A 16,176-nucleotide genomic window follows, 5' to 3' on the forward strand; every position below is an offset into this window, starting at 1 on the left:
ATTGGTGATTTAGGTCGTTGTTGAATTTTATTTCAGCACCTTTGGCGTGTCATAAATCAGTCTTGTTTCTCTAGGCCCATTGAATTTATGAAAGACTCATCTGGATCATATAAATTCTTTGTTTTCTATATTGGAAGTTTTCTTTTTTGTCGTCCAAATGTATACGTGAGGTAGTACGATCCATGCGTGGATGCCATTTATTTGTACTAAGGCTTAATTGAGAGTGTTTATGAGTGGAAAGTTTGACAAACTGTACTTTATTTTGTGTTGCATTTGTTTTTTGATGCCCTTTCTCTGTCTCTTAATGAAGAGTCCCAAATTTACAAGAAATCCAAAGAATAGAAAGCAAATGAAGATGTTATAGTGGAGAAGGAAAAGATCATTCAAGAGAAGTCAAATTACATTGCTTCGTTGCAGAGTGAGATCGCATTGCTCCAGAGGATTAGCATAAACCTCTGCATGACCATTAACTAACAACAATTACTAATTTCTTTAAAATTACAAGTAAAGTGTACACGCCTTATTATATTCAAAGACCTCTAATTTTAATGAAATTAGTAGCTACTATTGTTTAATGCTTACGGCAGGTCTCTATAATTTCAGAAAAGAAGGGACTTTAGATGCGGAGTAGGTTGGTAAGGCTTATGCATGTGATGGTGAATGCAAAATAGGGAGAATGCAACCTTGGAAACCCAGGTAAATGAAACTAAGAGGAAAGTAAACTATTTGACTTTGAATCTAAAGAGAGTTACTTATCTTGCTAGATTTTGTTTGGAAAGTATAACTTATGGTTTTGTGTCTCGTTGAAATACATTTTGTTATGGCATACAACATTACAAATGTGTAAGGATGCTATTTGCTATTTAAACATTATAGTAGTTCAATTCTTCCGATTTTCCAAGTTAGCAAGGATACGTGGCTTGGCACAGTAGAAATTGAAGGTTCTAGAAGCAGGACTTCTCTTGATTTCTCACCTGCCACTAGAGAAGATTAATGCGTTTAGATGTTAAAATGAGTTGAGTTGAGTTGAGATGATAAAATATTGTTAGAATATTATCTTTTAATATTATTATTATTTTTGGATTTGAAAAAATTGAATTGTTTATTATATTTTGTGTTGAAATTTAAAAAAATTGTAATGATAAGTTGAGATGAGTTTAATAACCAAACGAAGCTCACAACGGCTCCTGCAGATTATTTGTAGGGCCCTAGAGAAATCCAACTAGAAAATACAATGAGTCGATGCAAGTCTGCGTGGTGTTGTTATATCTCTTACTTGTAGATAATTTGCCGAATTTGCAAGTCTGCGTGGTGTTATTATATCTCTTGCTTGCAGATAATTTGCCGAATTTGCTACTTAGGCATGTCATTGGACGAATGGGTTTCCATTGAACTAATCTTTTCATTTTCTGAGCTATGCACTAAATTATTCATTAATCATTTTTTTTTTTTTTTTTGTAAAAAATCATATTGTTTTTTCTGTTTGTGCACATTACTAATCTGTACAAATCTATTTCACCCAAACTAGGCAACCGTGCTTTGCACGTTGGTCCTCACCTAGTTATATAAAAATGTGTGTATATATATATTTTATAAATCTTATATTATTTAATAATCAATCATAATTTTAATTTTATAAACAATTCATTTAATGAACGAATTCAACAATTTAAATTCATCCAAATTGATCACGATCAACTTACTTAATATTCTTATTTATTTATAGTATTTGTGAGTGATGGTTAGGATTGTAAAAATAAATCGAAGAACCAGAAAATCGGCTCGAACCAGTTGGTTTGGTCCGGTTTTGGACTGGTTCGGTCCGAGACTAGTTCCTCCATTTTAAAAATCAGTCATAACTGGTCCGGTCTCAATCTTATATTTTTTAGGACTAGATCGGTTTGCATATTTATATATTTTTAATTAATTTTTAATATTATATATAATATTTTTTATATTATATATAATTTTTATAAATTATAATTATATATGAAATAATGTTATATTATAATTTATAACATAAAATTTTAATCTTAAACATGAACATTTATTTGATCATATTTTTAAATATAAAATATATATTAATTACATTTTATGATTTAATAAATTCTCAACATATTTATTTTGATAAATATTAATATATATTAGTATATTAATTACTATATTATCACTAACATATAGTAATAGTATTATACCGATAGTATACTATATATACTAATAGTATTAGTGTATTACTAATATTTATATATATATATAAGTATAAAATATTATAGATTTAATATATATGAAAAATCAAAAAATCGGGTCAGAACTGATAAAATCAGAAGTATCCGTTTAAGAGAATAACTGGTATAGTATCAATTTTTAAAAATATAAAATCGATTTATACTAGTTTTGTTTAAAATTTATTTAAAATCGAATAAACCATATCGATTCCACCCAGCGACAGTGGCATAGGATGAGTAAAGTGAGAAATATAAATCAAATTTTGTTGCCAAAATTTTATTTTCTTAAATGAAAGTCATTTTTATTTAAAAAATTCAAAGTTATTTTGTAAAGAAAAACTATTTTTGATGCCAAATATTTGTAATGCTCCCGTAACTGGACGCTAGGGCGAAATGCCTGAGTGACTAAAGATTTCAGAGCATCTAAATCGGGGAAGCAGTGAATTGAATCGATCTCTCTGGTTCGGGAACGAAGAACACCACCTGCAACATTAGGGTTAATTCAGTGAGAGAGGGTTTTGCCCCCGATGGATCTCCTTCGCACCTACACTGACCAAAACGACGTCGAACACGACGACCCAGAGGACCAAAACCAAAACCCTAATCCCAACACGCCATCACCGGAAGCCTCCCCGCCTCGCCTCCTCCCCGGCAAGTCCGCCGCTCCCAAGGTTGACGACACCATGCTAGCCCTGACGGTGGCGCAGTCCCACCAAGCCCTGTCCCGGCCTATCGACCCGGTCCAGCACGCCGTCGCCTTCAACCCCACCTACGACCAGCTCTGGGCCCCTATCTACGGCCCAGCCCACCCCTACGCCAAGGATGGCATCGCCCAGGGCATGCGCAACCACAAGCTTGGCTTCGTCGAGGATGCATCCATCGAACCCTTCGTCTTCGACGAGCAATACAACACTTTCCACAAGTACGGCTACGCTGCCGACCCCTCCGCCTCTGCCGGCAACAACTACGTCGGAGATCTAGACGCTTTGCGCGAAAACGACTCCATCTCCGTCTACAGCATACCGCAGCACGAGCAGAAGAAGAGGAAGATAGAGAAGAAGAAGGAAATGGAGGAGGATAAGGACCCCGAAGAAGTCGTCGACAAGGTGGAGCTTGATAATCCTGCGAGCGACACCTGGTTGATGAAGAACCGGAAGAGTCCTTGGGCAGGCAAGAAGGAAGGTCAACAAACCGAATTGACGGAGGAGCAGAAGAAGTACGCTGAGGAATACGCGAAGAAGAAGGGCGAAGAAAGAGAGAGAGGCGGCGAGAAGGGCGAGACTGTTCCAGATAAGAGCACGTTCCATGGTAAGGAGGAGAAGGATTATCAGGGTAGGTCTTGGATCGCGCCGCCCAAGGACGCCAAGGCCACGAACGAACATTGTTATATACCCAAGAGGTTGGTGCACACTTGGAGCGGCCACACCAAGGGCGTGTCCGCAATCCGGTTCTTCCCGAAACACGGGCATTTGATTTTGTCAGCGGGGATGGACACGAAGGTGAAGATTTGGGATGTGTTCAATTCTGGCAAATGTATGAGGACCTACATGGGCCACTCCAAGGCGGTTCGGGACATTTGGTTTTGTAACGACGGCACCAAGTTTCTGACTGCCGGGTATGATAAGAATATCAAGTACTGGGATACAGAGACCGGGCAAGTGATATCAAGTTTCAGTACCGGGAAGATTCCGTACGTTGTTAGGCTTAATCCGGACGAAGATAAACAGAACATCTTGCTGGCGGGGATGAGCGATAAGAAGATTGTTCAGTGGGATATGAACACGGCACAGATTACGCAAGAGTATGATCAGCATTTAGGAGCCGTGAATACCATTACTTTTGTCGATAATAACAGGAGGTTTGTTACTTCAAGCGATGACAAGTCGCTTCGTGTATGGGAATTCGGGATTCCTGTGGTCATAAAGTATATTAGTGAGCCGCATATGCACTCTATGCCATCAATTTCGCTCCACCCTAGTACGAATTATCTTGCCGCGCAGAGTTTGGATAATCAGATTCTTATATATGGCACGAGAGAGAGGTTTCAGCTCAATAAGAAGAAGAGGTTTGCCGGGCACATTGTGGCCGGGTATGCTTGCCAGGTCAATTTCTCACCTGATGGACGGTTCGTTATGTCTGGAGATGGTGAGGGTAAATGCTGGTTTTGGGATTGGAAGACATGCAGAGTCTTCAGAACTCTTAAATGCCATGAGGGAGTATGCATTGGGTGTGAGTGGCATCCATTAGAACAAAGCAAGGTTGCAACATGCGGCTGGGATGGATTGATTAAGTACTGGTACGTGAGCCTTTCATTCTCTGGTATTATAATTAGTCAACAAAACCCTTTTCAAGGTATTCATATATGAATCTTGTTTTGTATGTGCCTTGTGTGTGTGGGGGTGATATTTGTAGTTATAGAGTGCCTAAACGCCGTGCACTCCTTTTAAAAAAAGTGAGTAAATATGAGATCCACGTGAAAAAAAGTTTTCCACTCTTTTTCTAAAGGAGTGCACGGCGCTTGCATAACTCATGACTGTATTTAGCATTACTCGTGTGATCTTAAACACATGCGCTGTGTGAAAACACACACATATCACTATTTCTCATGGATTGATTTAGGAAACCAAAAATTGCTCTTTGTGGATCCACAGTCCATTGCCCTAACATATCACTATTTCAATAGCCGTTGTTTGTCTTCCTTTCATTGTAAGCTCTATTCTCTCTACATGAAGAATCTCCCTCTCCTTCAAGCCCGTATTTGCACACCTAACATTCATGCATTTAAGGATTTCCACCTTGAAATGCTAATCGAGATGAAGGGGGCTGCCTGACCCAAGAATCAATCCAACTAATGCTTTAAAATTCTAATTACTAACCTGCTTGCAACAACTCATTATTGGTATGGTCATTTGGTGTAAAACCCTGGATTGAGTATAGGATTTGGTGAATGGTATTCCACTATTCTTGGGAGGGAGAAGTTCTTGGCCTTTATAATGATCAAAGCACCTTCTACGAAAAATGTGGGATCTCATTCACTAGAAAGGACGAGATTTTCATTCTCCCAGACAATGTGGGATCCCATTCACAACATCCTGTACTCACTCTGGGACATTGCATCTTGAGCCTAGGGTTCTCTACTATTATTAAGCTAGGAGTTTAAAGCATTGGTAATGTGTTCTTCATTATTATGTTTGTTGTTGCAAACATGGTGTTCCTTTCTCCAGAGCTTCATTAGCTCACAGCAGCTAGGCATTTCATTCATTCAGTGAGCTCACATCCTTCCAGAACTTATACGTAAACTGAAAAGGAGGGTGAAAATGCCCTTGTTTGTTATCTTAGATCTTCTGAGAAATCCATTCACTTACATCAAAGGCTGATGATAAAATTACATTATATTCTATGAAATGCATCATAATTGGCACATAGATTTTTTAGCACTAACTCAAAAGTAATTCTTTTTTTATAAGAAGATATTTTTTTAATATTGAAATAGGCATAGTCCACTAGAACACAAATAATTATGAGGGCCTTCTTTTAAGCAATACGCTTCAGACACTTGAGAGCTGGGGCATCTCAAATGCCATTGACTCTCTCATAACTCTGAAATGCATGCGTGTTGAGTTGCTTGTATTCCAGCCTTCCTAGTCTAATAATAATTATGGCCAAACAATACCAATTAAAATGACATAAAAACCAAATTGTTTCCCACTGACCTGAACCTGTTCTCGTTATCACTTTTCTCCCATATGGCAGTCTAGGAGTTTAAGCTTTTTAATCTCATCACCATTTATAATGTTTGGTGTGTGCGATTAAGGGTATTTTTGTCAGCATGTGAAATGAGGCTGCTAAAACAATGTTCATTATCTGTCGGTAATCTAAATTAGTAGAACATAAGGTAAACGGTACTTACAGCATTACTGGGAGAGATGTTACCTTCAGACTATATAATGAATCCTGTTTTATATACCCTTAAACCCATAGGGTTATAGAGTTTTTGCTTCCAACGCTTCCCTCACCTTCACGTTGCCATCCACTTTGTCATTGCTAGTACTACATGGACAGAAATTCTCTCTGTGGATATTGTTAATGCAAGAAATCTAGAAGGTTCCTTAATACATAATTGGTTGCATTGGCTCTTTGTCCAAAACTATATCCCAGTATCAGAGTTGGTTTCTTTTTTTCTTTTTATAATTTTTATGTCATCCATGTAAAATGCCCAGAAGGATGACAAATTTTCTAATGTATGTTGTTCCAAATATGTTGTCAATATTACTCATGGGTACTGTAAGCCTGCACTTGTTACTCTACAAGGGTACTATAACCATGCAACAGTACAATTCTGCTCATGCTCTTTTAGCCATGATTTGTGAGGGTTTTCATGCCTTTTTAGTCATTTTTAAGTTAGTAATAGTAGATGGCTGGGATTGGAGATGTTTAAGTTGTGAGATAAATTTTATAATAACTAGTAAGATAAATGTTATCAACGAAATAGCCAGATAAATAAGTACGATGTGGTCAGTTTCACTTGGATCATCATGTCTCTTCTTGCTGCCTGTATGGACATGATCATGCAATAGGGCTGCCACTCATTTTCTCTTCTTCTGTTGACTTTTAGATCTTCCTTCTGAAGAATAATGTTAGTTTACTAGTGATTCTTGTGACCTATGACCTGCCTCTCTCAATTTCATATTGAATGAATGATTTTCGTCACCCTTTCGTTTCTCCTTATACTTCCTATGCAATGCCTACTATATTTTAAATCATCACATTAAACCTGGAGTTCTGAGAATTGTTGGTAAAAGTGCACTTAAGCGCAAATTGCCAATGCCAAAGTGTTTCACTTAACAAAAGCAAAGCACATTTACAAAAGTGTGCTTTAAGGGGCTCTCTTTTGTGCTTTTTTGTATGAGCTGAAAGTACAAAATAGTGCGCTTTTGTAATTTGAAAAAAAAAAGGCTACGTTTGGAACATGAAAACAGTTGAGCTCATCTGAGTTGAGTTTAAATTTAAGCCTAGCCAAACATCCAAACACAACTCCCAAATCACTAAACATCACTCAACTCAAGACATTTTTATATGTGGGACCCACAACCATTTTCAACTCAACACCTCTTTACACGCGGGACCCACAACCTTTTCAACTTTCCATAAATACATATAAACTCATCTTAACATCCAAACACATCTTAGGTGGGTTCCACAAAACTCATTCCACTATCTCAACTTACTACTATTCATAAAGAACTCAACTCATCTCAACTCAGTTCAACATCCAAGCACAATCTAAAACTCATTTCTAGACCAAGAAAATGATGTAAACAAATATTTTTTAGTGTTTAGTTGACATTGAAGATCATTTACGTCTCATCACCACATTATGTCTCATTTGATGTGACTTATCAAAAAATGTCTCATTTTATGTGTATGCTTTGAACCCGATATAATCTTCCAAGTTGGTTTTCGAGATCGGTTGATTGATTGCTTATGTTAGCATAACCCGAGATACCTAAAATATTGAGCTTTTTGGTATATTTTGATTGAACCATATACTTTAGTTTGATTATGGTTATCAAATATCATAGGTGTGCCTTGCGTCTTTGTTTGTTTTTTTTCATGGTATTTAATGTGCTTTACGTCAATCAAGCGCGCACTTGTACTTTGTGTCTAGGCTCTAAATGGCATTTGCAGTTAAGTGCGCCTAGTGATTTAACCAACATTTGTTGCAAGTTGCAACTTTGCTCCCACCTTTCACCTTTCACTCCCTGTATGTCACATGATAGCTCAGTGAATTCGTTCAGCATTATGGGTGGTTAACAGTTCACTTCTTTAAATCTGGTTTGCAGGGACTAGTTGCTTTTCTGCACTATATGGCAAGTTGCTAATATCATCTGATCAAAACCTTCCTTGGACACACCAACCAGCTAGAGGACAATAGAAGCCAAACTGTGCCTTCGAAGTTAATATTGTGGTATTGGGTCCTTCGATGGAATAAAAGTAAACATGCTCGGTCAGAGTTCAGAACTTACAAGGGCAACACTAGAAAAAGGATGGACAAAATTGAACAACTTTTCTGAGTTAATTTATCTTCAATCGTGTTATCAGAAGAAGTCAGTATGCGAAAAATGCTCTTCAGCTTGTATTACAATTTACTTCTTTTTACCTCTTGTAGAATTATTTTGCTCATCTTTTAGCCTATTTTCACATCAAGACTCGAGCAGTTTGGTGATGGAATGTATTTGTATTAGTCTTTTCTGTTCTTGTTGGGAATATCATCAGCTGAATTTGCATCTCTTACTCACATGATAGAACCTATCTGTAGATGACGGGTGAATGGGTGGATGCAAGCTTGACATTTCGTAAAATTTTACTCAAATTGGCAAAGCTTGGAAACCTTTTGAATGTGGAACTTATCTCATGTCAGCGTATCTTATTCAAGATTGGACTCAAGATCAAGTGATTTGGAGGTCTAGAGATTGGTCCAACTCTAGGACTTAGAACGGGAGAGAAATAGCTTGAATTTTACATATTTATAACGGTCAAAAATGAATTTTTCAAGAAGTACTAAATGCCTAATTAATAATTTAATGATATGAAGTTAAGTTTACTTGAATTTGAAATTTTTGATAAATATTTTTATGAGAATTTTAAAAAATGACGGCACTTATTCAAAATGGGTTTTGGAAGAATATTTTTCACAAGGTTTTTTTTATATTTCCTATTTCTAAACACGAGGCAAGTATACTTCATTGGCCAGACCACAATTACCCTGGGACCCGAAATTCAGAAAACCCACGAAAATTATATATATATATATATTTTATGAATTTTTACTCGAGATAGATTTTATAAAATTTAGTTTTTTATTGTTTCAGGTAAAAAAAAAAAGAAAAAATGAAAAAAGAAAAAAAAGGGACATACGAAAGAATCTAACAAGGTGTTATTAATAAAGTGCTATTTTTATATTTTTATTTTTTGAATTAGGGAAGGAAAGTATCGAACTCGGGCAGGATTGGGGTGAGAAGAGAATTTTATATTTTGTTTGAGAATTTAAAATATTATGTTTTAATATTATTATTATATTGAGATTTGAAAAATATGAATTGAGATTTAAAAAAATTGAATTGTTTATTATATTTTGTATGAAAATTTAAAAAAAATGTAATGATGAGATGAAATGAGAATTTTATAAGAGAATTTGTTAGAATGATTGTTTTGGCAATTTTTTTATTTTTTTTGAAGGTAAATAAAGTGTTATTTGATAGTGGCGATAAAGATGTAAATAACTTCGAGTCCGAGACGCAAAAAATAAAACATAGTGAAACCGAGATGGGGTGTGTGTGGATGATGAGGCATCTGCTCCATTCGAACCCTTCGATGGCCTCTCTTTCCCCTCCTTTGCACCAATCCCCCCTCTCCTTCTCATCTCCCAAACCACAACTCTCTCTCATTTCCCTCGTCTTCTCCCTCCCCCGTCGCTCGCTTTCGACTGTCGCTTCTTCTCCTCCGACCCCTCACGTTTCCGTCCACCATAATTCCTCTCAATACGGTGAGTCTACCTATACGTCATCTGTATTCGTTTTACGAAGATGGAATAGTATTGAGTGGAGTTTCCATAAATCAATTTATGATTTTGGATTTGTGATTTCATGGTTTCTTTTTTTTTTTTTTAATGTGGGGGCGTGTTTTTTATTTTTATTTTTAATTTTGGATAGGATATGCTGGTGGAATTGGAGTTTCGGGAGATGGCTCCAAGGTGCTTCTTAAGGGGATGAAATACTCTGAGCTCGAAGTAATTCCTGAGCTTAATCTTTATCCGATTTGCTTTTCGTTTTCCTTTATTTGTTTCTTTGTACTCAGCTGCTTCCATTACGGTGGTGCAGTTAACTCTATATATGTCATTTCTCATAATAGATGGGAAAAATCTTCAATTTAAACATGGTTAAGTGGTGTTTACGATATATTTTTTTCATTGCTTTTAGAATCTTTTTTTGGCTATTTAGAGAAATAATAGTTCTTTCAATGTGCTAAATTAGCGATACCTGAATGCTTATAAGAAATTACATTATATGTAATGTGGGCAATTTTACCTATAAAAAAAGTGTAATGTGGGCAATTTTTCAAAACAAGATATGCCTGGTTGTGTATTGTTTTTAGTTTCTGAAGTATAATTGGATTCCCATTTTCATGGAAATATCTATACTTTGAGCTTCTTGGTTGAGATCTTCTTGGTTGAATCTCAAGACTTAATATTTCTAATAGTGAGAACTTGCTTTGTCAGAATTGGGTTCAGTTACAAGGATACAGACCTGGTCAGGCTCTAATGCTATGGAAGCGCCTTTATGGAAATAACATTTGGGCACATCACAGTGATGAGTTGGAAGGTTTTCTACTACCTTTTTCAGTAGCATATTAGAATATGTCACTGCATTGTTATGTAATCTCCCTAGTAACTTGGTTGGCTGCTGATTTAATATATTTGTCAATTTTAAGTTCATGCGATGGTTAGATATATATATATATAATTCTAGGTCAATATTCTCTCCCTCTGATTGGCCTGTTAAGTCTTATGAATTCTAGTCTGTGTTGTATGATAGGTTTGAACAAAGATTTCAAGAAAATGTTGTGTGAAAATGCTGAATTCAAGGCTTTATCTTTGAAAGAAATTCTCACAGCATGTGATGGAACTAGGAAGGTAGATATGATCTTTTCCTTTTCTAGCTGCACATCTAATTCATGTTATTTATTTGTCTTTAGAAATATTACTTTCATTTCTTCAGAATCTTCTCATTGATTGTGAAAAATGGCAGGAGGTTGCAGATATTATTTAAATTGGAAGATGACCTGGTAATAGAGACAGTTGTCATACCTTGTGATAGGGCAGGACTACTGTTTGTGTCTCCAGTCAAGTGGGTTGCGCCATGAATTGTCAATTTTGCTACACTGGCAGGCAAGCTTTTATTTTTCTCCTGGAACCATGCAACATATATATTCCAATTTCTAGTGTCCTAGACAAGCTGCATGTATTTTGAATATCAACATATTTTTCAGGATGGGTTTAAAGAGACATTTAACTGCAGCTGAGATAGTAGAGCAAGCTGTATTTGCCCGGCGTCTACTCACGAGTGAAGTTGGTTCCATTACCAATGTTGTATTTATGGTTAGTCGACCTTTCCAGACACAATTTCATAACCCTGGATCTTTTTGGCCAACATAAACATAATCCAAACATCGATTAGCATACAAAGGCTTTCATCCATTCAACCTTGCAATTCTCTTTTCCTGCAATGGTGCAGTAGTGCATTTTGTTCTAGAGTAAATGTTGTAATTGTGAAGCATATGTGGTTTGAAATTTTTATTGAGGTATTTTATACGTTCTATTGATGCTGCTTTGGTTCTATATCTTCTCACGATAGAAAGAGAAAACATCACTTTTTATGAGGAAACGACATGCATTTTATAGGTAATTTTTTAGTTTAAGGGGCTACATCCATTGTATTAATGACTATGATAAAGGCATGCAAACACTTTGAACTAGTTCTTTATAGGTAATTTCATTTGCTTTAGCTTCTCTTCATCTTTTAGCTATATAATCCTTCATACATGCTTGACTAGACTTTCAAGACCAGAAGTTGTCTGTTCTTGTGACTGTATTTTCTTTTTCTTCTTCTTTTGCTCTCTTGATTTAGTCACACACTCACAGGGACTCAATTAAGCCTCCGATCTCACTGCCACTCCTTGCTTTTCTTTTTTTTTTTTTGTTTGGGGGGGGGGGGGGGGGGTTGTTGCGTGTGGCAGAACTAGATGTCACAAAGGCCATTAGCAAATTAGCAACTGTATTTTCTTCATTTGTGTATGATACATGTGAAATTCGTAACTTAGAGAAGAGAAAGAAGTAATGTAAAAATATGAACCTTCTTTTTGTAAGTAATGTAAGTATTCTTATAATAGGGTATGTGCTTGTATTTGTAGGGAATGGGAGAACCACTTCACAACATTGACAATGTCATAAAAGCTGCAGAAATTATGGTGCATGATCAAGGCCTTTATTTCAGTCCTCGCAAGGTCACTGTCTCAACCAGTGGGCTTGTTCCTCAGCTGAGGCGTTTTCTTCGTGAATCCAATTGTGCTTTAGCTGTTAGCTTGAATGCAACAACTGATGAGGTACTACTACAATTTATCTGGTATGCAGAACACACAAGTGCAAAGAAGGTTTGCCTCACTTACACCATAAACATTACAGGTCAGAAACTGGATAATGCCAATTAACCGCAAATATAAATTAGGCTTGCTTCTTCAGACTCTTCGGGAGGAACTTCGCTTGAAGCATAATTACAAAGTTCTCTTTGAATATGTAATGCTTTCAGGAGTGAATGACAGGTCGGATAAACCTTTCTGCTTTTCCACATTTTTGACTTGGATATATCATTTATTTGCCATTTCCAGCTATCATGCAAGGCTGCTACATAGTTTTATGTGGTTCATCCAACAATATTTGTGGCTTATCGCACTGGCTTTGACTTAAATGATATTATTTTTTTTATCAGTAAATAAGAAATTTTATTGATAATAGGCAAAGCCAAGTGCACAGGACATATACAAGAGCCACACTTAAATGATATTATGCACTATTATAACCAATCTAAAAGATTTCCATGAGAAAGAGAGAGGGGGTGGGGGAGGGGATGTGTCTTTGTGGGACAGATGATATTACTGGAAATCTGATAGCTTTGTGGTGGGTTCTTACAATAGCCATGTGTTATGCTGGTCAAAGTGAAGACATCATGCCATTGCTATGCATGACCTTGTTCTTATTTTTCAGTGATTTAGTGATGTTCCCTAGTTAGTATCCCTTTGCTAACAAGTCCTTTTCAACATGTTTTTTCTTTGGACAATGGCTGTAGATTTTAAAGGGCTTGATATTCATGGCTTCCTTGTATCTATTTCTTCTCTGCTCGAACTAGGTGTTTACTTTTGTATATGTCCTGTGTACTTGCTATTCGCCTATTCTTTTATTCATACTAATAAAATTCTTACTTATCAAAAGAAAAAAGTATCCATTTGCTAACAAGCTATTGATGGACTGGATATGTAGGTCATTTAGTCACTGTTCTCCATTCCTTGTGCTTGGCCTGAATTTTTCAGAATTTTTCTAGAGTTATCTTTCTGGTGTTATTCAATTTTTTTTTTTTTTTTGTTAATGCCACACATTTTTTGCATTCCTTTTTTTGCTCCAAGCAAAGAGATCCAGACAATATCTTATGTTAAAACGCCAGTCATTGACTTAGTCTGTGTTTCTGTTTGCAGCATTGAGGATGCCAAGAGGCTTATTGATCTTGTTCAGGACATTCCATGCAAGATCAATCTTATATCATTCAATCCTCATACTGGATCCCAGTTTCGACCAACCAGTGAGGCAAAGATGATTGAGTTTCGAAATGTTTTGGCTGAAGCAGGGTGCATTGTTTTCTTGCGACTTAGTAGAGGTGATGATCAGATGGCTGCCTGTGGTCAGCTTGGCAAGCCTGGTGCAATCAAGGCTCCTTTGCTCCGTGTACCAGACCAATTTCAAATGGCAGTGAATATGTGAATGCGATTTATTTTCGAGAATGTGATGATGAGTTGTGCCAAATTGGTGCAAGTGCAAGTAGTGCAAAAAAAAAAAGAAAGATGATGCTGAAGGATCTACATATGCATTTGGTAACAAAAAAAAATGGTATTTTCTGATACCTTGGACTTGTTTGTGTAGCAGAATAATATGGAGCTGAGCTTGAGTGTTTGACCTCTATGAAATATGATTTTTTCCTTTTAGTAGTTACACCATTTTTCCCTTTCCCGTCCTGTTATTGGTGGCCTTGTAGCCATAATTTATAGGCTAGATTTACACCCAGCGGAGAAAACACATTGATGCCCTAAGAGGGTTGTCATGACCAACTTATACAAAAAAAAGAGGGTTGTCATGACCATAACTTCCCATAACAGAGTTCAGAAAGCATTCAATTGAATGAAGAGGATGCTAACTTTAGATGCTACCTCTCTTATTGCTCATAGACTTGTACTGGTTTTGTTTTTGTTATTCCTTGATGGTATTACACTAATACTAGAACGAGTGCTAGCCTGAAATCTTTTCTTTTTCGCACAACCATTTGAAAACTTGAAAAATACTACATGTATATTCTAATTTGATCTTACCATGCTGATGTGGCATTGTTTATTATCCTTCGAATTTCTTTCTAAGAGAGAGAAAAAGAGAGAAGAGAGAGAGAGAGAGAGAGGTGGTTCAAGGTTGATATGTGGGAGCAAAATTGCTTCGGATGGTGATTTGTGTAGTGTGATTTTTGAGCGAAGTGTTTAGAGCATCTGAGCAGAAGTTTACGTATATTCTCTTTGAATGAAATAGGGTACACAAAAAGTATATAAAAAGACATTTAAAGATGTGCGAAGTCAAAATGTGTTCTGTTATCTTTAGAATTTTCTTTCTTTTTTGGATAACTATTAATTATTTTTTACAAGCATCTTATTAGGAGCTTATATCCCCTGGACAGGCCCCCTTGGTTCTTTCTGCCTCCCGCTCTTGCATGGGCTTGGCCCCCCAAGCTCGTTCCACCTGGGCGGGTGCCCCCGTCTGAATGGTAAGGGGATTGGCCTCCTGGTCCGTGGCCCCAATGGGCCCATTGGGCTCAGAACATGTATTTGAGCTATTTTTGAGTCTAAAATCCATTTTTTGAGCTAAATTTGGCCTAAAACCTTATTTTACTAATATATTAAATTAAAATCATAAAACACAAAATTAAAATTAAATGTATAAAACATAAAGCTGTTAAGATCTAAGTTCTAACTAATAATTTTAATCTAAAACTATTACAGATTAGTATAAAAGTATTACAAATTGTCAAATAATTTGAATGAATAACAATGTTTAAATAATTGAAATACATTTAGAAAAGAGAAACAAATGTAACAATATGAACATGTAGGCTTGTAGCAAGATGAGATGGATACTCCAAGTCGTAAGCAACATTATAAACCTGAAAAAAAATGAGAATACTAATTAATAACATTATTAATATTAGAATATGTACAAACTACAAAAAATTAACTAACAAAGTTAACAAAGCAATAGTGGTGTATCAAAGTCAAATTGTGACTGATGTAGATTGAGATGGAGCCTCCTTTCCCGAAATTATCTATGCACCAATTTAATTTGAAATTAAGTTTGTCAAATAAATACAATACAACCTATTATAAGCAAAGGTAAAATAATGAATTAAGAGCGACTACTACTTCCAAACTGATTAATATCATCCTCCTTATAGCTCTTTGCAAAGTTTACCACCTCTGAAACTTGAATATGCTTTAATGTGATTCAATTCTTAGTGCAAATCAAAACCTCCATAATGTTAGAAGACAATGAACTCCGAAATAGATCCAATATGCATCTAGGGTTGTGCAAAACCTCCGCTGACTCCGACCAGTCAACACTCGCTCTGGCTCCAACTTCGACAGAGTCAGAATTTGAAGTCGGAATCCATATGGGCTCCAAACTTAGACTCCGAACTTCTACCTTAAAAAAAATGTTAAACAACATCGTTTTACATATGATAGTTAACTAACTAGCTGAAATTATGTCATCCCATTTCAAGTGGAACAACATTGTTTTGTGCACATCGAGGTCCAAAACTCAGGACCCCCTTCTCCCCCTCACTCTTTTGCGAATCTTTTCTCTCCTTTCTATTTCTCTATGCCCTTCAGTCGTTTTGCTCCTTTTTGTTGTTGTCACGACACCGTCTTGAGCCCAGCCCCATCGTCGACTACTTCATATCAGTTATCGCGACGCTGTAAGTATATTTTGGCATCCTAATTTTAATTTTTATTGATTTCAATTTTTAGGGTTCCAAAATTTTAGGGATTCTCCAATTATTTTTGCCACTGAATTTAATGTAAATTTAATTTA

The 16,176-nt window shown here is 36.3% G+C and overlaps 2 protein-coding genes and 1 long non-coding RNA gene across 3 annotated transcripts; 2 read left to right on the forward strand and 1 right to left on the reverse strand.

The window, feature by feature from the left end:
* Positions 1–621: 621 nt before the first annotated feature.
* Positions 622–15,514, reverse strand: LOC121257757. Its single transcript, XR_005939277.1, has 3 exons — positions 15,504–15,514; positions 10,426–10,431; positions 622–756 (listed from the first exon to the last, which is right to left on the reverse strand). It is a non-coding gene; the product is annotated as an uncharacterized LOC121257757 (long non-coding RNA).
* Positions 2,561–8,519, forward strand: LOC121257754 (pre-mRNA-processing factor 17). The gene is made up of 2 exons (XM_041158962.1): positions 2,561–4,521; positions 8,069–8,519. Exons 1-2 carry the CDS (start codon positions 2,753–2,755, stop codon positions 8,073–8,075), a joined length of 1,776 nt encoding a protein of 591 aa, XP_041014896.1. The 5' UTR covers positions 2,561–2,752; the 3' UTR covers positions 8,076–8,519.
* On the forward strand, positions 9,512–14,036 carry LOC121257755 (dual-specificity RNA methyltransferase RlmN). The gene is given in 10 exon segments (XM_041158963.1): positions 9,512–9,771; positions 9,938–10,014; positions 10,504–10,606; positions 10,820–10,917; positions 11,043–11,097; positions 11,100–11,172; positions 11,274–11,382; positions 12,195–12,386; positions 12,466–12,602; positions 13,530–14,036. Coding segments are annotated over 10 exon segments (1,347 nt in total). The 5' UTR covers positions 9,512–9,551; the 3' UTR covers positions 13,813–14,036.
* Positions 15,515–16,176: the final 662 nt, after the last annotated feature.

The sequence above is a fragment of the Juglans microcarpa x Juglans regia genome, chromosome 3S (assembly GCF_004785595.1).
Source record: "Juglans microcarpa x Juglans regia isolate MS1-56 chromosome 3S, Jm3101_v1.0, whole genome shotgun sequence".
Taxonomy (NCBI): Eukaryota; Viridiplantae; Streptophyta; class Magnoliopsida; order Fagales; family Juglandaceae; genus Juglans; species Juglans microcarpa x Juglans regia.